Source organism: Dichomitus squalens (assembly GCF_000275845.1).
Source record: "Dichomitus squalens LYAD-421 SS1 unplaced genomic scaffold DICSQscaffold_10, whole genome shotgun sequence".
NCBI lineage: Eukaryota > Fungi > Basidiomycota > Agaricomycetes > Polyporales > Polyporaceae > Dichomitus > Dichomitus squalens.
Genome location: NW_006766892.1, coordinates 449,367 through 472,827, shown reverse-complemented (window position 1 = coordinate 472,827; position 23,461 = coordinate 449,367). Strand labels below are relative to the sequence as shown.

The following is a 23,461-nucleotide window of genomic DNA, read 5'->3' as shown; positions in this document are numbered from 1 at the left end:
TGGTGCGCATGCGGAGCCTGTCCTCCTTGTGCGAGCGATGATACGTACCTGCTTCGCATCAGGACGCTGGCCGAAGAAGTCGACTCCGTCAGTCCATTGTTCGCCCGATTTGTACCATGCAGTCCGCCTACTCGCGCCGATGGCCGAGGCCTAATCTCCAGTGTATCACCACCGCGTTTCGAGATGAAACGCAACTGGCCAGCGCCTGCCTCAGTGCTGGCACATTGCGTGCTAATTAGGATGTTGACAGTTGCAGCGACACTTCTCGCGAAGTAGTCTTATTTGAAGGGACAGGCATGCACTTCAGAGGTACTGGGTGGTATGCAACTGGTGGTACTCTGGTAGGGATGAGGGGAAGTAGTATAGGCGGGTGTTAGCAGGGTGCCTTAGTCGAAGCGCAACCGAGGAAGTGCTGAAATAGGCGAGTACGTAAGCATGTAACCGGGTCGCACGCGTCTGAGTGCCGTGCGCTCCCAGTCGCTCGCTGCGAACGCCCTTGGACGTCGCGCTCTGCCCTGTGCAGTCTGTGCACATCCCAGAGGCCCTCTCTAGTCTCCCAGTGCCCCCTCCGACACCCCCAGCATCGTCTTGATATCCCTCGTCCCTCCTTGCCGATCTAGTGTCACCGTCTACGACTGATTCGTGTCCATACACGCCGCGACTCATGAGCAATGCCTGCCAGGCGTGCTTCCGCCGGTCACAATATTGCAAGCACCTCTCGTGTTCATAGGAGCAATGGATCCAATCACAGCATATCAGCGCAGTCTCCGGTCCTTCAGTCGTCGAATCTCCCATACTCCAGTAACATCCCCCCTTCTCCGCAGCAAAAAGTAGTGCAAGTGCTCATTAACAGGCTTAAAAACAAGGTAGGCTCTCACCGCCGCTGCATCGCATCTACGAGCAATTATTCTTTATGATCGAGATATCTCACCTCGTATGCACAGCTTCCATGTAATTCGGGGATCTCGTTAACGGAGCTGGAGGCGGACGACGCAGTTCAGCAGACGGTGGAGGCGCTTGTGGATCTCTCGCGCGACTCACTGGACATGATATCCCTTGCTCTCACTGAGCAATTGGAAAGACTTGCTAAGGTACTTTCTATCAACAGCTGTTGCGATTGACTGATATGAATATTGAGCTGCTGGTAGCAAATCGAGGGAGCAGGGTACCGTGGTGTCGACATCCTCCAATCACAGCTCTTCCTACTCAAAGTCCTCGCTCTTGCCATGGCGTCCCGCTGGGGATCGCGTGTTGAGGACACCAGGCCGAGTTCGAGGACGAGTAAGCCTGCCCCAGGCTCTAAGCCGACAACCCCGGACTCTTCCATTCCTACGTCTGACCGTGGCCGCCACCCCTCCAGTGATCAGTTGTCAACGAACACTCCGACTTTAGTCTCTGTTGCAACACCGACACTAGTTGAGCCTCCTGCTCTCGACGACAACTGCGCCAAGTACATCATCAGTGTCATGGTCCTGTTACTGCGACAAGCATCCCCGCGTAGAAACCGTCTTACGTCCGCGACCAACCTGAGCTTCGACGCGTCCTTCCAAGACATGGAATCTGTGGAGTCACACGAGTTTGGGGCAAACGATGAAGCTCCATTAAATCTCCCGAACATTATGTCTGGTGTGCCGAGGACGATGAATCGTGCGAAGCACCCATCATTAGCTTCATTAAATTCTGGTGGGAAGACTAGCTCGATCTCGAGTCGGCTGCCCCAACATTCCGCTGCATACGAGAGGACGTCATTCCTAGTAGCGAAGTCGGTCCTGTCGCTGCACTGTGCCATCGCGAAGTATACCGGGCGTATCGTATACCATCTATCAGCCTCGAACTGGTCGGTCGTCCTCGGCAGGATCCGGCAACGGATACATGGTCTTGCAAGCACGGCGGACGCAGAACCCGACACGGTTGACCTGCAGCTCATAACGTACAGCGCTCTAGACAGGAACAAGCTTGTCCAATCCCTGCAAGGTACGTCTTCTGAATGCGAGCACGCGAAGCGAGTCTGACGTGAGCGTCAACGCAGAGCTTTCCTCGCTTCTGATGAATCTCAAGAAGGACGCGCAAGTCCCAGTATCGATCGCGCTCCGGACGGCGGTTTGGAATTGGATAGAGCTCTGCGACGACGAGTACAATGACGCTCTCCGATACCATCGCCGCCTCGATGGTGCTCCCGAGCGAGTGTTCGACTTGCTGTACGACCTCCAGGAGAGCAGCAGAGACAAAGCCGGCGCATGGCCGACCCTCGCTGTTCTGCTTTGCGTAAGTGGGGACCGCATGAAGGCCGAGTATGAGGCGAATGCTCTCGTCGGCCAGCAGAGAGGCGCTCGCAAGGTGAGAAGACTTTGGTCGGTCTGCGCACGCGCCCGGCTTATTCCCGGGTGTAGGAACGGAACATCACCGACTTGATCATCAAGAACCTGCCCTTTGGCTCGAGGTATTTCGATGTCGCCTTGGTCTGCGCTGTCGACATTTGCAGGGCCGCCTCGAGAGTCCGGCCTAGGGCAGATAGTGAGAATGAGGTCCCTCTCATTTCCATGGCCTATGACATCGCGCATGAACTCAAGGTCGGTGCATCGCTATAGCCCTCTGTGTATAAATACTGATCAATCGGTCATATGACAGATCGCGCTGTTGAAGTGGACCAAGGATAAGCCGTTCTGGGAGTGTCCTGACGAGATCGAGGTTGCTTTGGTGTCGGATGCTCTGGCTGCCCTCTACCGTTTCTTGCCCGAAGAAGAGTCCCTCGGCATCTTCCAGCAGTGCCTTGAGCCTGAAAGATCAGATGCGGTCAAGCTTTGCGTCATGAAAGCCTGTCTTACGTTGGTTGTTGACGTGCGTCATTCCTCGTTCACTTAACCTATTACTACCGAGCTAATGTGCTGTTGCGCAGGGTTGGAAGCTTCCGTGGCAACGGCCATTGGCGACGCTCAAGAACCATGTGATGAAACGCATGAACACGATCTTCTACGTAAGGCATCTTCCGTTCGCGTACATCTGGGACTAACATGCGCCACTTTACAGGCCACCTACGTCCGCCGTAGCGAAGTAGACGCCAACGGCTCCTCGAGGAAACCCAGTATGCGGCCAAAGGCGAAGCGGTATACGTCTGAAATACTACCAGACCGGGAGCTCCTTATCCTCGCGATACTGACCCTTTGGCGCGCGAATTTCGAGTGGTACATCGACAGCCAGCCCGATGAGATAATCGACAATTTCTTCAGCCTTTGTGTCAGCGTCTACATCACCCCCGCAGACCCTGCCATCCGGTGGTCGCTTGGAAGGACGTTCCGGTGTTTCATGGAGTACATCCTTTCATGCCCGAAAGATCACCCCAGATGGGACTTGATGTCTCGTTGGGTCTCAGAAGCTGTGTATGTCGAACGAAGTTCTTGAGAAGCCGCGTGTTCATATTCACTTGGATGATGTACAGGCCTGCGGTTCTAGCGTCGGTGGCGAGCCACCTCCTGAATACGCGGACAGATCTTCAAACGCAGCGCATGCTAATTCACTTCGCCTACGAGTTCATGTACCGATATGCCGAACGAGATCCGGTATGTTTCTCTGATCGTTTCGTCATCTAACCGTTTTCTGACCACAATAACCAGCCCTCCCAGTACTCAGAGCTTCGAATGATGCCCACACGCATCCCTGCCTTCGCGCTCGCGGAGATTGCGTTCCTTGTCTGTTTGAGCTCCGCTGATGGTATTGTCTCCCTCACTGCCTGCAATTGTCTGCGGCTCTTGGCACAGGCAGAGCGCCAGCCGGATGCCCCTCAGCCCCTGGAGCTCAGCGAAGACGAGGTACTCAAGCGCCACCCTGTCTACGAGCAACTCGGTGATCCGAAGGTGTCGATGATTGGTATGTTTTCAGTACGTTTCACACGTATCGGTGGAGCTAACGTTGTTCAGGTCGAGTCGGACATCAGAAGCGCATCAGGAAGCTCATGCGATTGCTCACGTCGCCTTCCGCTATTCATGTCGCAGTCTGGCAGGAGCTGTACTTCCGCTGGTGTGCGCTGACAGAGATGACAGTCCGGCAGACGTTTGAGCAGGCGAGCGACGGCCTTGACAACGGCCCGGCTCCCGTCGGCGACAAGACGCTCCCCATGGAGGTGTGTCGTGCATGATGTTGCAATCGTTGCAGTGTTGCTGAACATGCGGGATGTTGTGTTAGGAGCGACAAGCTCAGTGGCAGAACCTCACTCTCCTCTTGGCGTCACTTGGAGCGGCGTGTACGCGGGATCACCATGACCCATCTGCACTTGCGAAAGTCATCCCTGCCAGCATCATTCCAGACAGCTGCCGCGTGCTTCGTGATCCGTCGGATCTGCTCACGAACTTCTTGACCGAAACTGTGAACCTGTTGGTCAACGACCTTCCTCAAGTTCGCGATGTTGCGAGAGAAGCGCTCAGCAACGAGGCCAGTCATCGTCTGTATGGCAAGATCGTCAAGCAACTCGACGAGTGCGTTCCTGTGCCCCCTCTTTCATATGAGCGAGGCGTTGATGTGTTCCCATAGTGTCATTCGGCAGGTCACAGACGATGAGAACGTGAATTATCCTGTCTTGGTCGTCTTCCTAGACCAGTTCATCGCTATCCTGAAGGTACTTTCGGACAACGTCAATAGTCTCGCGGAAGACCTGCGCGTCGCCGACATTCCCTCGCTGCTCTACACCGTGGCGACGTTCATTAGTCGCATTGATGGTGCAGACCCGACCTCGGCTCGTCTGAAGCTCAAGTTTTGTGTGCTATGCAACAGCGTATTCAGCAGAACAGAGCCAGTCATGATGCGCAACAAGGAGAGTAGCATGCGCCAGAGCATCATCGACATCATCATCGACTGGGTGCAGGAGACCACATTGGTAACGTGGCAGTACGTTCAAATCCGAACGGGAGGTATTGACTGCGTCGGATTATAGGAGGAAGCGCAAGCGTCCACCGTGCAGCACGAGCTTAACGTCGCCGTCTTCAATACTACTGTCACGCTATTTGATCGTCTTCAGCTTGAACCATCAGACGGAGCCACAGGGGAGGATGCGGCGCACGCCGTTTCGCGACTCTTCATCCGTTATGCCTCGTTCCTGATCAAGACTTGGGAGAGCGTCCGCTATGACGGCAACGTAAGTAAGCTCCGTTTGACGAGAGCGCTGTTTGTTGACCGTGTCTCGCAGTCGAAAGACGACGGTATCTCCGAGAAATCCTCGTTCTCCAAGGTATGAATGCTCTTCCCTCTCAAGGCTCTCCAAGGCGCCTGTCTGACTTCTTGTAACAGATCCGCATCCAACAACGTGAAGGAGAATATCGCGAACAGCTGATTAATGGCCTTTCTTCCCTCGTCAGCGCCAACACAGAATGTGGCGTGAAGCACTGTCTGACTTTGGCATACGAGCCCGACTCCACCAAGCGGCTCATCTTCACACACGTCTTCATCCGTGTGCTCAAGGAGGGGATCAAGTTCATGCCATACGAGGAGACTCCAGTCATCGTCAAGCAAAGTCCTCTCTGCGAGGTACATCTTTCTAGCTTCTCCGGAGTACCGAGTACTGACGTTCATGGCTTTGACAGCTTGTCAAGGGCCCAGACGTGAGCATTGCCACACGCTAACCCATACAGTTTGACTTACGCTGCGTCAGATGGCTTTGGCACTTGCCATCTGCGAGATTTGTCCCCCCAATGAAGTTGATGCTATGAACGCCGTGCTCCTCAACTTGTTCGACACGAGGTCAACACTCATGAACTTGCTCAAGACAATGATTGATCTCGAGATTGGCAAGACTGGTGAGTGTACTGCGTTAGACCGAATTGTCCTTTGTTAAAGGCCGAACGACAGAGAGCGACACTGCTCTCTTCCGTGGCAATTCGACATGCACGCGGTTCCTATCCGCTTTCGCAAGAGTTTACGGCTACAACTATCTCCGTTCGCTCATCGTTCCTCTCGTCAAACTCGTGACGACAATGCCGCCCGGCCATGGCTACGAGCTGGACCCGGCTAGAGTATCGAGAGAGGAACTCAAGCAAAATAAGGACACTGTCGAGTTCATCACTGGGAAGTTCTTGGAGATTATCTCGTCATCTATCCCTGCCCTCCCATCGTAAGCCCTGATACTACCGATCCGCTGACATAACCGCTCAACTTTGTCATTAGGATTATTCGAGAGATCTGTGCCCATATCGCGAAAGCTGTGTATGTCGAAGTTGCTCGTACTTGTGCTGTTTGATCGCTGATATAGTGCTAGCAATGAGGTGTGGCCAGAGGCCAAGTTCGCAGCCTTGGGTGCCTTCATCTTCCTTCGGTGAGGCCGACCGCCCTCGCCCTGCTCTAAAGTCAGACTGACGTGGTATCGCAGGTTCATCTCACCCGCTATCGTCACACCGGAAACAGTCGATGTTGCAATCCCCAACAACGATCCCACGATCCGTCGTGGACTCATGGTCATCGCAAAGATCATACAGAATTTGGCCAACAACATCCTGTTCGGAAAGGAAGCCCACATGGTCATTTTGAACGACTTCTTGAAAGACAACATCGTCACTGTGACTAAGTTCCTGAGCGAGATCAACGTATGTCGAACAACTACTGTTCGTGGTGGTACACTAACACCGCTGCGCAGAAACATGTCCCTCCCGGCTCTGAGGAGGAGGCGGATGAGTGGTTGGAGCGTACCTACGACGACACTGACACAATCATTCTTCACCGCTTCTTCGAGCGCCACGCCGACAAGATAGGAAAGGAGCTACTGAGTTCGTCGAAGGTCCTGGCGGAGAAGATGACTCCAGAAGCGGAGGCCGCTGCGGCCAACGGGAAGCGTGCCTGGGATGCTCTTTGTGCTGCTCTCGTCGAACTCGGTCAGCCCTTGGAGAGTCCCAAGCTTTCGACCCTCACGAGTCGGGAGCATAGAGACTACCTTGACCTGATGTCAAGATGTGACCGTCGAGATACCACTGCCGTCCAAGAGTTATTCGTCGAGGGAATCACGCCTCAGGTGAGTAGTCACACTCCATCAATGGCTACTTACTAATATCACGGCCAGAGCTCCAACGCCGTATTCGTCCTGTCAGTCTCCAAGATCAACATAGAAGTTCTCGATCTGGAACTGCTACTATACTACATCTTCAAGGTTCGTCTACCAGCCGTCCCCTCGAGCATGGCCTCAACTTCGTCCCTAGTGCATCACGTCGTCCACGAACGATAATCGAGACTTCGACGTCATTCTTGACTTCACGGCATTTTCTTCGACTTCGCAAGTTCCGGCGCAGTGGCTCAAGTTCGCGACAGAGACTATACCGGTTGATATCTGGCGACGATTCCAGACATTACGTCTCCTCACCCCCAATGGCTTCGCACTTCGCTATCTTCGTAGGTTGTACAATAACCTCACTTCAGGTTTGTCCTTTGGAAAATCTGCCACGCCCCTTCCTGATCATCTTCGCAGGTGCCACGGAATCGTTACACATTGCTATTCACACGTCTGTCGGAGAGCTTCTGAGTCAGTATCCTGATGGTCTTACGGCCGCATCACTCGGCTATGCTGGTATGTTCTGTTCGACTTCGTATCACTCATCCTTGCTCACTTGCTCGTAGTGGGTCTGGAGGCAGAGATCAGTGATGAGTTCCAAGATGTGACCATGAGACATACACATCCCATGCGCGTCCCTGTCAGCATGCGGGTTGCTCAGAGTCATATCCGGATAATCACGACGAAGGCACTCACCATCTCTAACTCGCTCTCAAGCAAAGCGACAGAGATCATTCCGCTGAGCGATATCAACGACGTCTACAATGTCTCGACAGGTCATGACTCCCACGAATTCATCATCCGCAAGGTCAGACAAGGTGTTACAATGTACTTCTCATCCCCGTACCGGGACGCCATTGTTAAGGTACGTTCATCAGCTGTCGCGTGGCCATCTGTTCATTCACCTCTATTCCAAAGGCCATCCGAGCTGCCAAGGGTCTCATGCTCACGGCGCATTTGCCGTCCGCCGACCGTCACGATAGACTATCGAACGTCATCACTACCCTCCTCCGGATTGCGTTGGTGGGGATATCTACCGATGATGAAACTCGGACAGCGTCGTTCGAGCTACTATCAGCTATTTGCACCTACCTGGACTTCGAAGGCCGTCCAGCTGTTCCTTCAAAGGGAGTAGTGGCCACTGGACACCCTGGACCCTTCCTTGTGATGGTCAGCGAAGGGTTGTCCAACCACGTTCCTCAACTCACCATGGATTTCCTTTCCGAGATGGCCGGGAACATTGCTAAGATGGATGTTCCTTTGCGAGCTAACTGTCTCCAATACTTGTGTCCTTGGATCAAAAACTTGGCTTTGTTCACAGACCCCTGCAGCAAATTCTACGAGCCATCAGGTACTCGGTTCCGAGACTGTATCCGCATGCTTGTCGACCTTACCACGGGTGAAACCGAGGTACGTCGCTTCTATGATACAAATGTCCTTAGGAGCTCACTAGCCGCACAGCTTCACAGTTTCGTGCAGAAATTTATCTGGTTTGAGGTTGGGAAGCTCGAGACCAACACCATCAACATCATCTTGGATGAGCTCATGCGTGCCGCTGTCGACGGTGGGATGGGTTCTTCGCGATGTGAGAAGGTCGCCGATACCATGAGCGCGCTCAACACCATCAACGTCCGTGGACGCGTCCTGGCACGGGTCCGGAAGGTATGATCTAGGCGGTAGTGCTTGTGTTGCAGCCCGCTCATCATGTTTTCAGGTCATTGGCAAGACGTCCATCAAACCGACGAGGAATCTGTCGGAGAACGTTCACTGGAACGAGATCGCATGTCTCACCCGTCTCATCCTGGTCATCGGCAACTCCGCCAAGAACACCGTTCAGAGCCAACTATTCGTTCCCGAGATCATGCATCTCGTCACCCTCATCGCCGCTACAGGAGAACTCTACGTTCGGAGTACAGTGTATGCAATCATCACCCACATGCTCCACGCTATGTGTTCCCTTCGACTTACCGACGCAACTGCGAGTCCCGAAATTGAGGCCTTGCTGGACGAATGCTGCCAACCAGAAGGTCTCAGGCTGTTTGGCCTGAGTAGGCCTACGCCTACGAGTGAATATGTCATCTACGATCCACCAAATGGAAAGGCTTTGATCGACGACCTTGAGGCTCTCACCAAGCTACTGGTGCGGATCATGCAGGCCATATCTGGAACGAAGGGTATGTTTTCCTGTCTCAGGAACCATCCGGGCCACCACTTACCAGCTCGTAGGGCTCTTGAACGTGTGGCGCGCTCGTTGGATGAGTTTGATAACCTCGTCCGCCTTCCAGCTTTCACCGGCAGTGCAGAGCAGAGCCTTCGTAGCTCTTGGTGTTCTCGCAAAGTCCGATGTCGACGATGACTTGCTCTACCAGATGCTCGTCGCATTCAAGACGGCCCTATCTCAAGCCAGCGAGACTGACACAACGTCGGTTGTGAGCATGCTTCGTTGTATCACTAATGTCGTTCCCGCTACGAATGGCAACTCCCGCTATTTGGCGCAACTATTCTGGCTCGCTGTCGCACTCTTGCAATCAAGTCATATGGCATTATACGTCGAGGCTATCCGTCTACTCCGCGTAACCGTCGAGAATATGGCTGAGCATGGACACTTCAAGGAACGTGGCGTCCCTGCGACGCTTCTGGAAGGTCGTGTCGCCCTGGAGGATATCGCGTGTCAGCTCGACCATCTTCTGGGCCTCTCCTTCGACTCGAGCTTTTCGTTCTCTTTGGCGGCAACGGTCTTCAAGGGCGTCAGGCACTCGGCTCTGCGCGACGCAGCTGAAGGAGCACTCCGCAGTCTCCTCAATATCACTGTCAGGTCATGCGTGGAGGTCGAGCACGCCGACGATGGTCCCGGAGCGCCGATATGCCACGATGTCTTGGGCTATGTCCTTGCACTGATCCCGATGTCCACGCGGGTGCGCAGCTTCAAGCGTTTGTTAGAAGAAGCCAACGTCGACCAGTCCTGGCTCTCGGAGGACGCGGTCTGGTCAACGGATGAGGAGGACTCGGTCTACAGGATGCCGTTCGGGCTCATTGGGTATGCGGACAGCAATACGGCGCTGCTCGTGACTTCGTTCGTCACCGCGATGCTTGCGACTGCACAAGGCGATGATACGGAGTCGGCAATCTTGTACAACATCCTGTCGGATGTCGCGGACGCTTGGCCAGAGGTGATCGGCGTGGCGTAAGTGCCTGGCTCTTCTGATTCTATTGTGCAGAATACACTGACTTCGGTTACAGGTACGAGAGTCTCCAGGACAAGATCAAAGAGACATTCGCGAACTCGAACAGCCCCGTCATCTTGCTCGCTGTGTCAAATGTCTTCCGTGTGGCTACGCAAGACATGGAGCGTACTGCACCTCCAAGTTCGCGGACATTGGCGGGCGCCGGCTCAGCGTCCACGCTAAGTACAGTTGACGAAGGTGTCGTCCATGGTCCAGGCCGTCGGCATTTGAACGCGCTCGAGGAGCAGGGAATGCAAGGGCTCGTTAACAGCTTCCAGTTCCTTCCTCTGAACCGTGGCCATGCGACGAAGATGATACAATGGATCTCCGAACTCGTTATGAAGATGATTGAGTGAGTCTGGGAGGGTAGGCCGTTTCGTGTTCCTGTATTTTGTTTTGTGAAAGTCGACGCATGAATTGTTCAAACTTAGTGTATCTAGATCCTTGGCAATGCATGTAGTACATACGCATCACTGTACGCATCCCTATCCTACATCCCACGCTCTCGTGAAGCTATTTCTCTATGTGCCGCTGATATACCATCATCCCCGCTTCCACTTATCTCTCGTCTCTCGCATCCGGTATATATATCTCCCATATCCCGCATTGCATGCCATCGCTGCGCTTACCTTTGCCAGTCGTCCATGTTCCGTATGTTCTGCTAGCTCTAAGGCATGTTTCAGTCAAGTTTTGTGTGGTGTATCCTACTACCGCTCCTCGTCGATACTTCAAATTCAGCGCTAGATCGCTGGTGATGTACATCTGTGCTCATTGTCGGCTCCCTCTCATACTACCATATACCGTCCGTTGTCTACTATTCTCCAGCTTGCTTCATCGCTGTATATTATACAACACCTCTAAACGGTTCAACTTGTTGAAACCGGTGTAGCGTCGGTGTTCAGGCCAGGAGCCGAGTACCTCCTTGAGCGGTATGGCCGCAGCAACAGGCCTTATGATGACTTTGAAATTTCTTCAAGATGTCGAGCTTCTACCAGTATGTAGGGGGCTGTCTCCGCAGCTGACTAGGAGTACCCCTCGCCATTCATGACTCGACGTCCTTGAAACGTTCGCTGTACTTCGTCCGCTATCTACAGGCTCCGAAGGAGCCGCAAGGTACCTACAAGAGCGGGATCACGACAGACGAACTGCGGCCCCAACGCATAGCCCGACCTTCTCGGTTGCGAATTGACAGAATCTTAGCTGTGCTCCATGATACGAATGCTCCGACGGGTGCCTCGTTTGACGTCGTTTGTATGTGCGGTTGAATATGGGAGGACTATACGAACCTTTCCGAGTCAGTGGAGCTAGAAAGTTGAGGTGGCTCTACGTTCGTCAAGAGCCCGTTGGTGAGTACGCCACGCCGACCTGCCCGCCGTGGTCAGGCCCGTGCGGTAGCCAATCGACTTTCGACTCCGAAGGTTCTAGCTTGAACCTTATGTTCATGTTTTGGGTGAAACAGTATTACCTAGCGCGAGGACGGTGGACCTGCTCTGACGTCTGTGCTACATAGTCTTGTACTGTATGGTGATAATGCTGCCACTATGCTGGTAAACCTGCAAGCACTGGCGGCGGTAAAAGATGAACAAAACATCTTGCCTGCTCGGTTGACCCCAGTGACATGTAGAACCCTAGGATCACGAGCTCTCTACCACAGCATAAGCCCAGGCACCCTGTGGCAAAGGCTTCCCATGCAGCGCATTTGAATCCTGTAACAGACTTGGCATATATCGGCAGCGGTAATATCTGGGGTACCGGGATCGCGCAGCTAATAGACGTCAATTGAGTGGACGTTGTTTTGCTGGCGAGCGCTCTGGCAGTCGCAGCAACTTACTGTGCACCTGCCACATGTTGGTTAGGTCTCGCGGGTGGAGTCGGGAAGGGCTGTCAAGAAGTACAGCTTCGATCTTTGGCGGGCAAAGGCGGAGTCCGGGATAATGTTCCTCTCTTCAGCGACGAATCTTGTTGGTAGAGTCCTCAATAATACCAATGACGGAGTGCGGCGGAAGCTGTCGAAGCAAGATGAAGTTACCGGGGGGCCTCGCACGGTGGAGGGAATGAATGAAACGGTGATGCATAGTTTGTGGCTAGACCCGAGTTTGTCGGGGACCGAGTGTCCGCCGGGACCTTGCACCGCCTTCTGGTGCTGCGGAGGAGGCGTATGGGATAGTTCCTGTGTTCAACGTCGCTTCGGACTTGGTCCAATGGCGCCTGGGAGTTCCTCGTGCAGTGAGAACCGGGTCTGCGCTGCGCAACGCTCCAGCTGACCCTCTCGCTCTCACCGTCTGCATATAAGACCAGGCCTGCCGCCAGTTCGCTGAGCATAACCCTTGGCGATTGGCACATGCCCCCTCCTCGTTCGCAGAGTATCGCGATGAGCAACCTCGACACCAAGCACCGCTCCGCCACGCCCAGCACATCCTCTCGTGGGAACGTAGTCGACCATGACGCGCCCCATGGTAAGCCGCCCGTTCCTCAGTCTATTTGCATGACACCGTGTCCAATGGCTGTGTGCTTCCGCCCTCCCTGCTCCTTCCCTGCTCCCACTATCTGTGCTCGTCCTCGTGCGGGCTGCCATGTCTAACAATACTGCTCCAGTCACCGAGGATTCACGCAATGCCGGCCAGAGCAAGGGGTTGAAGCTGAACGGAGAGCATGTCATCAAGGTCCAGCCGCTCAAGCGCAGCGAGATGCAGGTACGTTGTCCGCTCATCCGTGGGCCTGCACAGTCGACCTGCTTTGCTCGATTCTGACTTTCGGTACGACCTCGTTCCCCCTCTCCAGCCCTCATACGCACAGGATCTCGGAACAACAGAGGTGTGTAGTCCACAGTGTGCATGAGCCTATCGTGGGGTACAAACTCATCTGGCTGCAAGGTCACCCATGGCATATACGGTTCTATGTTGCAAGCGCTCGGAAGCTGTATCGGTCTCTTCGGCGCAGTTCCCTGCTGCCCATGCCCCAACCCCTTCCGCGAAGTTCAACAAGGTATGCCAGATGATTGAAGCATAGTTGGCTCCGAAGCACCTGACGAGATATGCCGATTTATAGGTTCCGTTGGTCTCGTCTCGCGGTTCGGCCAGTTCTATAAGTCTGTAGATCCTGGTCTTGTTCAAGTGAACGTCTGCACCGAGTCTCTTCGCGTCGTCGATGTCAAAATCCAGATCAGTCCCATCGGCCGGCAGAAGGTCATCACCCGCGACAACGTCGACGTTGAGATGTGCGTCTTCCCTGCCTTGTCACATTTCGTCCGCGCCTTGACCGCTTCCCACCCATAGCGACTCCGTCATATATTTCCAGATCACAAGCCCATACCGTGCCGCCTTCGGCATCTCGGACCTCCGCCAAGCGCTCATCGAGCGGGCGCAGACCACCCTCCGTCATGTCGTTGGTGCACGCATGGTGCAGTCTGTCGTGACAGAGCGGGAGGCAATGGCGTTCGAGATTGCCGAGATCGTCGGCGATGTGGCTGATAGGTGGGGTGTTGCCATCGAGGGTATCCTCATCAAGGACATCATCTTCTCCCCCGAGGTCTCCGCATCCCTCTCGTCTGCGGCGCAACAGAAGCGTATTGGAGAGTCGAAGGTCATCGCTGCCCGTGCCGAGGTCGACTCGGCACGCCTCATGCGCCAAGCTGCGGACATACTCGCGAGTCCCGCCGCTATGCAGATTCGGCAGCTTGAGGCGCTCCAAGCCATGGCGAAGAGCGCGAACAGCAAGGTCGTCTTCGTGCCCATGCAGCTGCAGAGCGACATCATCGGAAAGGTGTCGAACCAGGCGTCAGCATCGGGCTCTGGCACCATCCAGGAAGAGAGCGGGGAGGGCCTGAGCAGTGCTGTGACTCGCGCAGGCGTGCTCAACAGCGTGGACAACGTTTAATCAGCGCGCGGCCCATGATGAACGTAGCCCACAAGGGATATTCGTCTTCTGTGGCTCCTGATATCATGCCTAACGTTCCCTTGCCCCGACTGAACTCCCCCTTTCCAGTGACCACTGCTATCGACGCGCTTCCTATACTGGATCTACCAAACGTCAGATGCCCACACTGTCCTGTGGCTCCTCCAGCCTCAATGACCTCTTTTACGACCCTTACTCTTATCCCTGCTTACGTGATGTACGCTAGTTAGTCGATTGGATATTATTCCGTGTAGCGCATCTAATGATACCATACCTTTGCACCCGACGCTCCCCATTGTGGGCAGCCGGACTCTATAGCGTGAACGTACTGACCATGCCACTTTTCAGACCTTCTTGTACTGGTACAGCATCATCTGTTGCTCTAAGTATCTCCTCGGCGGATGTGATTGATCATTGCAAGCAGCTATTAATTGATGGTCACGGTCCGAGGATCGTTCCCCTTGTCGCCCGCGAGCGTTTATGTATCTTTGACATCGTTCCAGAATCCAGATCGACGCGCCCTGGAACAACTGTGGAAATCATTGTACAACTACAAAGCGCGGTGACTGCGTGCCCGTCCTGCCACCGCAACGTCAATGTCTATCAAAACTTCGGCGCGCTGGCCCCCATGGGCGCCGTTGCATTGCGATCTGGATGGGCTTCCGGATCTTTATCATGTACGTACCTGCTTCCCGCGATGCAGAGCTTCTGTCTGAAGGCTGGCCAACATATCACAACTTCTAGACGCAAGCGCGGATTCCCTTCGCATATTCTTCAGCGACTAGCAGACCAGTTGCGTAGTCCATATTCTCTGGTACCGACACACGACCGCACGCTTCTCGTGCCGCCCAGCGACCAGTTCGCGCTCGTGCGGCCCCTATGGTACCCCGGCTGCGCGGCTTGACGCCGGGTTACTTTGAGCGGTGACAGCAATGTCTTGTTCTGTGTTGAGAACCCTGTCTAGCGTACACGTCGGCGCACATCAGGACCCGGAACCAACGTTCGTGCACAAAGCATAGGAGATCGCGCTACGAAAGTACTCCATCCGTTCAACCAGACTTTGACACCTATGGCCCCCCACGCTGTGGTGACTTGACGATCAGCACACCGCGACGTACGGGGGAACAAGCACTGGGGGCTTACCGGCCGGGAAACAAACGAAGTCCGTCTCGCCGTGGCGGTTTGGTCGCAGTCCACCCACGCTCCTCCTCTCTCTCCTTCCCCTCTTCTCTCCGGTATCGGTCTACTTGCTTCAACACTTCTCTTGGTCTGCAGGTTTCTGTGGGATTCCTACGCTCATTTATATCACTGTCTCTGACCCCCGTTCCACGATAAATCTGACACCAAACTCTCATGGATCCGTCACAGCTCGTTTTCGTCGATGATGGTGATTTGAACGATCTGCTGTTCCAGCTCCCGGATGCATGGCAGCACGAACAGGGAGAGCATTACTACAGCTCGACGTACTCTAACGGCTTCACGAACGCGCAAGCGGAATTCAGGTTCAACGGTACGTGCAGTCTGCCGCAAGCTCGCTCTTCTACCTAACCGCCGCTCGCCGTGTCATTTGATAGGCACCAATGTCTCAGTCTACGGCGCGCAGTTGCCTCGACCATCAGACAACGCTAGTGCAGTCCCGCCCTCTGTCTCATTTGCAATCGACGGGGTTATCCCGATGGTGGTCGTGAGCGATCCAGACGCGAACACGACCGAGTTCGCCTATCAGTTTTTCGACTCTCACACGCTTCCTGCTGGGGAACACGTCCTCACGATCACCGTCGAGTACGGTGAAGACGACTGGCCGTTCACCCTCGACTACGTCGAGTACACGCCTCTCCCCGCCCTGACGGATTCGACTTCTTCCGAGTCTATGACCGCTAGAGACGGTGAGCCATTCCACACTGTGCCGATGGTTGGAGGAGTCGTTGGAGCCGCGGCTGTACTCGGGGGTCTTGCTTTCGCGAGCTGGTGGTACTGGAGGAGGAAGAGGGCTCCTGCTCGGCTAGCTAAGAAGTATGGGCACTACGTCTACGAGGATGCGAAGAAGAAGCCTGACTTGGCAACCCATTTCGGAGGTGAGTACATCGACACCCTCATTGCCTTCACAGGCAGGCAAAATATCTGAGGTCTTGTCACTTGCAGAGTATAAGCCACCTCCAGAGCCGACCATGATGGATACCGTCGCGTCATATCCCGTTCAGGAGACGCACCTTTATGCCTACCACCCTACCCCAATCAACGAGACAGTCTTGTATCCGCTGACAAGGCGAGGGTCACTGGATACGTTCGAGTCGCTCAGCGAGATCGATTTCGCGCACTCCCAGATGCGCTCCCAATTCTCTGCTTTCTCGCGCACGCATACTCCGCAGTCAAGCGTATACTTGCTTCGTCCCCAACCATCTACTTCCTCAATCTCTGTATCACGTCCAGGGACGCCTTCCGGTGCCTATGGGGGTGGGCTTCACCGCCCCATTCCTACCCCACCCCCGGCGCTGCGTCGTCCTTCATCGCCTCCCATCTCCTATCGCTCCGCGACGTCACACGCCTCTCTCGTTTCGTACTCGACGACGAACTCTCGTGCTCCGCTTATGCTTGCCCCGGGAAGCACATATACCTCATCCGGCGCGACGCCCTCCGCGAAACGTGCGGAGGCCGAGAAGGCGTCCGGATCCCGCCCCAAGAAACCCGCGACGTTCCATGCGGACTCGGGAGTGCGGTTCAAGAAGGGCGATGCTCTCCCGGCCGTTGTCGCGCCCAGCACAAGCGCGAAACCACCGCCCTCTGCGTTCCTGCGTACAGACACGGGGAAGCGGGACGATGTGGAGGAGAGAAGGAAGAATAAGGCGAAGTATGTGTCGCTTGCTGGGACTGCGATCTCGGAGGTGCCGCCTATGTATACTGAGGAGTGAGACGTGAGGCGTTCCTGTATAGTGTACTAGTTCTGGATGGACCGGTTTCTGTGTTGTTCTACCGCATTTTATATCCTACTTTGAATGGCTGTAATGCATTGTTCGAGAGGAAGGTGGATGGGTTGGACACTGCCGTCGGCAGCGGACTTAACGAGAGAGAAAGCGCCAGGCACATCATTCATCCTTCCGCAATCTCTCACCCGGGAGTTCAGCAAAATGCAGACGTCCCGCACACCTCAACTCCGCCGCCCACGATGGGGTAGTGGCAGAGGGTGGTACAACATACAATCCCCTCGCCTTTTACTAGGGGATTCCGTGTACCGCCCTTACCTCGATGCCACCTCACGAATTTTTCGGAGTATATGAACCTTGCGTTCATGAGATGACTTCTTTTTGTATCACATTGATCTGAGGACCCGCCATTTGGTAGACTTAATTCCCGAAGCCGTTCGAACACGAGGCAGGAGTCGACCATCCGGGCTCGTGACATCCAGCCGGAATTCATCATGCTTCGTCCGATTCATTGAGATCGAATTCTCAGGAATAGCAAAATGCTCGCAAGGTGTCCTTTAGCCTGTATGTTGTCGAGACGATATTTATGGTGGATGCTTAGCCAGTCAGGATGGCCCTCCGGGCCGCGCCTTCGCGAATGGGATACCTTTTGTGGCATCGGTACCGACACCAAACGAGTCGGCTTCGAGCAGCGGGCTGTTGTCGACTGTCCAACTCGTTGCTTGACATTGCGTCTCGTCTGCTAGCTGCCTCATGCTATTTAGCAATATTGCGTCTGCTTGAAGAAGACACGCCACTTGGAGCCTGTTTGGGTTCCTTCGCAATATCTGTCCGCGCCAACACTTGCATGCCCTTTCATTACCGTCCAACATCGAGGTCTTCCATCGCCCCCACCACCTTATATACCATCTCATTGCTGCTGGCAGCCATACCACAACAGCCCACTCTAGTCGCCCTTGCTTTGACGCATCTGCACACTCCCTGGGCTCGCTGATACCCATTGACTCGATATGTCGCTGCTGGACTCGCGCGCCTTGACTCCAGACTCCCAGCTCACTAGCAGCTTGCATCGTGCAACTACTACGATCGACGAGCTCACGCACGCGTTGACCAGTGTATCCCGTGTCTCCTCGCCGGACCCGGACAATGTAGCCACGTGCTGTTGCGGACGGGAGGACTGTGAGACGAGCAAGTCATGGGCGGCGTTCAAGACGAAGCTGGAGAGTAGGCTTGTCCTCAGTGCCGGTATGTGTTCGGTGTGACCCCTGGAGTCAATGGACCAACACGGCCTTGGTTATGCGGTGTAGAGGTTGGACGAGCTTTGTTGGAGCGCCATGAAGCGTTGGTCCGCAGGCAGGAACGAAAGGTACGTCTTGTTTATGGAGTCAGCTCACCGGTCCTCACCCGGCTCATTGTCTCTTGGGCTTCCGCCCGTCAAGCTTCCCTCAGAGTCTGACGACGATGAAGACGATACTATATCATTTCATTCCTCGGTTGATGTCCGGGTGGCAGAACTTGTCAAGCAGGTGCGTTCGTGAAGGTCGCAACTCTATTCTCCCGCTGATTGCCGTGGCAATAGAATGCTCTCTTGGAGAAGGTACGCTCGTCATTACACCCAAGCACAGCCTGACCGGCTCACCGTGTCGCGCAGCGTCTCACACAGGCACTCATGCACACAGAAATGGGCGAGACGTCTAAGAAAACTCTTCTACAGGAGCTTGAGGAGGCGAGGACAGATGTGGCACGATTGAGCTCCCAGAATGCTCGGGCAGTTGGGCTTGAGAATCGTTTGGCTGTGGCCTTGCAAGAGAAGGACGATCTCAAGCAGGAGCTCGATAGCGCGACTCAACGCACAAGGATGACGGAGTCGCGAATCATCTCATATAGAGAGAAATGCGGTTCGTGGCTACTGCTCATATCCCTCCCGCTACGATGTCCTCATGAGACCGTGCAGCCAAGCTGCAGGCTCAGGTCTTGAGACTGAGAGAAGATCTTGATGTTCAAAGAACGCATAGGCAAGAGCTATCGCAGGAGATATTGTCCGATGCCAAGCAACGGCTTGAGCAGTTGCAATACCACGTACGTTGTTGCTTCTATCCAGTTGGCAACTGCGAGACTCGCTAACGGACATCTAGCAATTGGGTCATTCGGCTGACGTCCACGACGCGGAGGTCACCAAAGTGCTTGAATCCCTCGTTGCCGATAATGAAGCATTGAAGCGTGACAACGCTGAGCTGCAGAACCTCCTGGGAGCAGAACGGGAAGAACTCCATTCATTACAAGAGGAGCTGGAGGAACGACGTGCTAGCGACACTCCGTTCAGGCGTGGCCATCGCTTCACGCACAGCGGGAACTCATTCACGTTCCACGACACTTTCTCACCATTGTCGCCCACGTTCCCGATCGGTACTGCCCCCACTGCTTCCTTGCTACGGTCAAGGCTTCAGAGCGAGAACGCAACCAGCCAGCGGCGGTCCCTAAGCGCTGAACGCAGCAGAGAACTCTCGATTAGACGTCCATTCGTATGTCGCATGCTCCAGCTACGCGTCTTCTATTGCACTTACCACGTGTCTGCAGGAACCATTGACACCTGAAACTGAGCGCCGGCCGTTATCCCCCGATTCTCACATTCACGCTGGTTCGAAGTGGACATCGTTCGCTAACCCCCGGGCGACCTACGCGCACTCACACATCAGCTTCGACGATCGAGAGGGTAATACTGTGTCTCCTGAACGACCTCGCGCTCAGAAACCACTGCTCCTCTTGACTCGTGATCGTGGTGTGCAGACCGACCTCACTTGGAACACCACCAGTGCTCTTTCACCCTCCCCCATCCCGCGTGCTTTCGGGGACCACGTATCCTCGCACGACGGCCAATCAGAGTCATCTTCCCTCACCGACAACGTTCACTCCTCCGCGGTTGGTGTGATTGTCGAGCGCGCAACGACCCTGCTAAACCGTATGGCGCAAGCCGACGCCCTTACCCTTACCAACCGCCTCAAACGGCAACACCTCCTGGGCGCAGACGTTGGGCATCTGTCCCGTACCACTGTCACTGCGATACTCAACGATGCGACCGCGCTGCGCACCCACTTCCGTGCATTTCTAGAGGACGAGAAGATGACCACGACCTGTACGCGCCGGGATCTTCGTGGGTTGCTGAAGCTCGTCAAGGACGTGTTCACCGAGCTCGGCGAGTTGCGTGTCACCCTGAACGCTGTCATCCTAGACCCGACCGTGGCTGGAAAGGTCAGCGAGATGGCAATGCATCCCTCGAAAGCGCAGGCCACGGATTCCGCTGCTAAAGACGGCGCGACAGGAGCGAACGGACACTCGTGGATGGCCCCCCTCTCCAAGCTGCTCGGGCTACCAGGCGGCGGCGCTAGTCCATCAGAGTCAGCTGCATCCAGCGCCCTCTCGCCAACCGCTCGGAACCTCGGCCGCGGTCGCCCCCCACCCCGTATCGCGCCCAAGCTGCAGCCTGCCCTTTCGGCGTCCGCAATGACCGTCAACGTTGAGTTCAGCGGCGCAGCCGTGGGTCGTGCAGTTACCAGCACGTACTCGGCACATCCTGGGCGAGTGAGCAATTTCGGCTCCCTCGCCACGCCTGGCAGCAGTACGAGTGCGACTTCGCCCCCGATCGCTCAGCCGACACCTAGGCAGGACCTGTCGAGGAGCGTCATGGGTATCTTCGCAGGGGCGCCACGACCAGCTGAGGGCGATCCGTGGATCGTGATCCCTCGGCCGCCCAGCTCGAGCAGGAAGCTTAGCGGGACGACAAGCACCATGGGTTTGAACAAAGCCTCCGCGACGATAGGCCGTGCGTCTCTTCGGGGCGCCACTCACGGGAAGCGTCTGTCGCGCATTGTAGACGCGGTGATTGACTCGCCCCAGCCTGGGGGTGGCGAGACCTCGGATCAGGGGTCGGACGAGAACAACGGACCTCCCCCAGCGCTCGAGCGCGCGTTGAGGCGCGGTCTGTCGGATTCGTCTATCCGTACGACGTTCACGCAGCATGGGGAGGATCCACAACCCGACAACCACGCGGGCTCTGCGCAGCCAGCAGACCGTGAGTCTGTCCTGCAGGCGCTCTCGCGGAAGATGCAGGCGTTCCGTTTCATGTCTGCGACACCAGCGATTGCGGAGGCGACCGTAAGTACGGCTTCGGGCGAGACGTCGATATCACGGCCGCAGACACCTGTCTCACGGAAGAACACGAAGGCGAGCGAGCAGGCGAACACCCCTAAGAGCTCGCCCCCGAGGCCGATACCCAAAGCTCACGGCCAGAGCGAGCAACTGACCACGTCCCTTTTTGACATCTCGTCGTGGACAGCTGGGTATCCTGATGTGCGGGACAACGACCCGACTATACCGACGCCGTATTATGCGAGCAGTCCACGCGATGAGGTCTACATGGAGCGGAGCTGGAGGCGCGAGCGGGACATCTAGTTGCCCAGCGTCTTAGACTGGCGTCTTCTATTATGTGGACTTTTGAGGTATTCTATATGGTAGACTGAAGAAGCTTGGATAGAGCGTGCTGTATATTCTGATGATGTATATTATCGATGTTTGGGATACCTTAGACAACGTGCTAATGCTATACCATCACGGTTGCCCTTTTTCTCCCAGTCGTTGTCTTACACAAACATGATTGCGACTGTGTTCCCAACATTGCGCTCGCGATCAGGGTCCGAGAGTAATCGTCTCAGCTTTCTAATCTACGACGGGAATTGGCATTAGGGAGTCTGCGCTTCACAGTCATGGGGAACTGAAGCCAAGATACACGCAATAGCTATACTCTACACCAGTTGCCAAAATAGTTGAAGGAAAGCGATGGGCCTGCGCGAAGCAATAGTAGTAGCGCTCTACATCCGAGTTCTCTGCATCTCTGTACGCGCCATGATGCCCAGGCCAGATTCTAACCCTCGCGGGGATCCCGGTACGTACGACGGTTTGCCTTTGACGCAGTTCTCTGCAAAGGACTATGCAAACCAACGGTTACCACGGAGTCCCTCTAAGCGAATTGAGCCTCTAGTCAATTTGGTCGAAGGGGAGACTCTCGCACTTTCTCGTCCTGCATAGGTGACCTCTATCGCTTTGCTACTTCCGGGAAATAAGACTTCAGTGCAGAAACCATCCCAAGCTTGTTCCCGTCTGTGCCTCGATCGTCATTATCCACAGCCCAGCCGGTTATCCATAGGGTTATGACTGGCCGAGAATACGCTGCAAGTATCCCATCCAACATCGTACACAGCGGCCGATTTCTGCGCACTTCTCCATAGCGTCTTCCACATAGTGGCCATCCCGGACGAGGAGCAGCACCCCGAACTCTCTCAACGCGGAGAGGTCGAAGTCCGTTATGGTCTCGATGGTCTGCTCTAGACAGCGAGCTATCATTCCGACGAACGCAAGGTCTATCCATATCTCCAGGAAGCGTAATTGGGGCAGCCTCGGTAAGGTGAACATATCTGTACATATGCAGCCCGGTCAGACCGCACACCTATGTGAATATCCACTCATGCGCACCTTGCGACAACCACTTACGGCCCAGATATATCGACCACCAACTTTTCGAGCCGTGGGAACATGACGTTAAGAGGAAGCGCGTCACTTTCTTCTGCAAAGAGAAGATCTACTCTTCTTGATGGTTAGCCTTTCCTCGACACGCAACCGCGAAGTTCACTATGACTTACGTCCAACGTAGTCAAGCGAGGTAGTTGCTTGACCTGGCCTTTTCCGTGGTCATCCCGAGTCCTGTCGGTCTTCCGAGCGCGTCTGACTAATACACGGTTGCATGCGAGGCCTTGTATGTTAGGGAAAGCGCAAAGGTGCTGCGTGAAATCCGCAAAGCTCAGAAAGCGTAAGGTCTTGAGACGTAGAAATTGCAGAGAGGATCTACTCGTGTAGTACCTCAGCGAGCCGAGTGCGATGGATGAAAGCAACAAGTTCCACGATCTTCGGAGAGCGAGGAAGCTCGGTCTCGTCAACTTGCTTCCAGTGTCGTAGGTTGGGGAGTTGGGCGAGTAGCGCGGCGGGGACAATCTCATGTAACAATAGGGCCGTCCGCGCAGTCCCACACATCTCGCCATCGGCGTCCCAGATGGCTTTGGTGCCGATGGTAACTGTATAGATCAATGGACAGAGAGCTGGAGTGTTGTCCGAGAGGTCACAAAGACACAGGTAGTGACCCTGCGTCTTTAGACAGATCACTGAGAAGAGTCGAGAGCGAGTACGGGACAAAAGTTTACGACACGTGAGGGCAAAGCTACGCAGAGGCGCACCAGTTTCCTACTCGGACTCGTCGTAGTTGAGCTGATCAATGACGTTTTCAAGCACTTCCACAGGGAGCGAGGGGGACATGATGAGGTGGACTAATGAGAGGTGGTGGTCGAAGAGGAATG

The 23,461-nt window shown here is 55.0% G+C and overlaps 5 protein-coding genes across 5 annotated transcripts; 4 read left to right on the top strand and 1 right to left on the bottom strand.

Annotated features, from left to right (window-relative positions):
• The first annotated feature begins 574 nt into the window (after positions 1–574).
• On the top strand, positions 575–11,055 carry DICSQDRAFT_104612 (uncharacterized protein). Its single transcript, XM_007364915.1, has 32 exons — positions 575–866; positions 945–1,091; positions 1,149–1,974; positions 2,030–2,337; positions 2,391–2,570; positions 2,629–2,838; positions 2,897–2,974; positions 3,028–3,377; positions 3,437–3,557; positions 3,612–3,864; positions 3,915–4,117; positions 4,180–4,469; positions 4,525–4,867; positions 4,925–5,125; positions 5,177–5,218; positions 5,278–5,514; positions 5,571–5,588; positions 5,639–5,783; positions 5,836–6,097; positions 6,151–6,189; positions 6,242–6,298; positions 6,353–6,566; positions 6,617–6,988; positions 7,037–7,123; positions 7,173–7,389; positions 7,439–7,537; positions 7,588–7,886; positions 7,940–8,431; positions 8,483–8,683; positions 8,736–9,195; positions 9,248–10,205; positions 10,262–11,055. Exons 1-32 carry the CDS (start codon positions 672–674, stop codon positions 10,599–10,601), a joined length of 8,244 nt encoding a protein of 2,747 aa, XP_007364977.1. The 5' UTR covers positions 575–671; the 3' UTR covers positions 10,602–11,055.
• A 1,561-nt stretch (positions 11,056–12,616) lies between these two features.
• DICSQDRAFT_58193 (uncharacterized protein) lies at positions 12,617–14,121 on the top strand (the record flags this gene model as incomplete). Its single annotated transcript, XM_007364914.1, has 6 exons — positions 12,617–12,738; positions 12,872–12,938; positions 13,027–13,059; positions 13,119–13,230; positions 13,294–13,462; positions 13,521–14,121. 6 exons carry the CDS (start codon positions 12,617–12,619, stop codon positions 14,119–14,121), a joined length of 1,104 nt encoding a protein of 367 aa, XP_007364976.1.
• Positions 14,122–15,492: 1,371 nt separating this feature from the next.
• DICSQDRAFT_146537 (uncharacterized protein) lies at positions 15,493–17,048 on the top strand (the record flags this gene model as incomplete). The annotated part of the gene is made up of 3 exons (XM_007364913.1): positions 15,493–15,649; positions 15,714–16,214; positions 16,282–17,048. The coding sequence occupies 3 exons, from the start codon at positions 15,493–15,495 to the stop codon at positions 17,046–17,048; spliced, it is 1,425 nt and encodes a 474-aa protein (XP_007364975.1).
• A 936-nt stretch (positions 17,049–17,984) lies between these two features.
• Positions 17,985–21,672, top strand: DICSQDRAFT_85001 (uncharacterized protein). Its single transcript, XM_007364912.1, has 8 exons — positions 17,985–18,305; positions 18,368–18,426; positions 18,500–18,586; positions 18,640–18,657; positions 18,712–18,958; positions 19,015–19,139; positions 19,196–19,582; positions 19,638–21,672. Exons 1-8 carry the CDS (start codon positions 18,071–18,073, stop codon positions 21,507–21,509), a joined length of 3,030 nt encoding a protein of 1,009 aa, XP_007364974.1. The 5' UTR covers positions 17,985–18,070; the 3' UTR covers positions 21,510–21,672.
• A 433-nt stretch (positions 21,673–22,105) lies between these two features.
• DICSQDRAFT_154659 (uncharacterized protein) lies at positions 22,106–22,669 on the bottom strand. The gene is made up of 2 exons (XM_007364911.1): positions 22,587–22,669; positions 22,106–22,528 (listed from the first exon to the last, which is right to left on the bottom strand). Exon 2 carries the CDS (start codon positions 22,480–22,482, stop codon positions 22,150–22,152), a length of 333 nt encoding a protein of 110 aa, XP_007364973.1. The 5' UTR covers positions 22,483–22,528; positions 22,587–22,669; the 3' UTR covers positions 22,106–22,149.
• Between the last annotated feature and the right edge of the window lie 792 nt (positions 22,670–23,461).

Bases quoted from the DNA above. Each gene is read 5' to 3' on its own strand.
- DICSQDRAFT_154659 (XM_007364911.1), bottom strand. From the start codon at position 22,482: ATGGATAGACCTTGCGTTCGTCGGAATGATAGCTCGCTGTCTAGAGCA.
- DICSQDRAFT_104612 (XM_007364915.1), top strand. From the start codon at position 672: ATGCCTGCCAGGCGTGCTTCCGCCGGTCACAATATTGCAAGCACCTCT. The intron at 3,865-3,914 runs GTATGTTTTCAG...AACGTTGTTCAG, and splicing joins TCCGAAGGTGTCGATGATTG to GTCGAGTCGGACATCAGAAG. The intron at 8,684-8,735 runs GTATGATCTAGG...TCATGTTTTCAG, and splicing joins TCCTGGCACGGGTCCGGAAG to GTCATTGGCAAGACGTCCAT.
- DICSQDRAFT_85001 (XM_007364912.1), top strand. From the start codon at position 18,071: ATGTCGCTGCTGGACTCGCGCGCCTTGACTCCAGACTCCCAGCTCACT. The intron at 19,140-19,195 runs GTACGTTGTTGC...ACGGACATCTAG, and splicing joins TTGAGCAGTTGCAATACCAC to CAATTGGGTCATTCGGCTGA. The intron at 19,583-19,637 runs GTATGTCGCATG...ACGTGTCTGCAG, and splicing joins TCTCGATTAGACGTCCATTC to GAACCATTGACACCTGAAAC.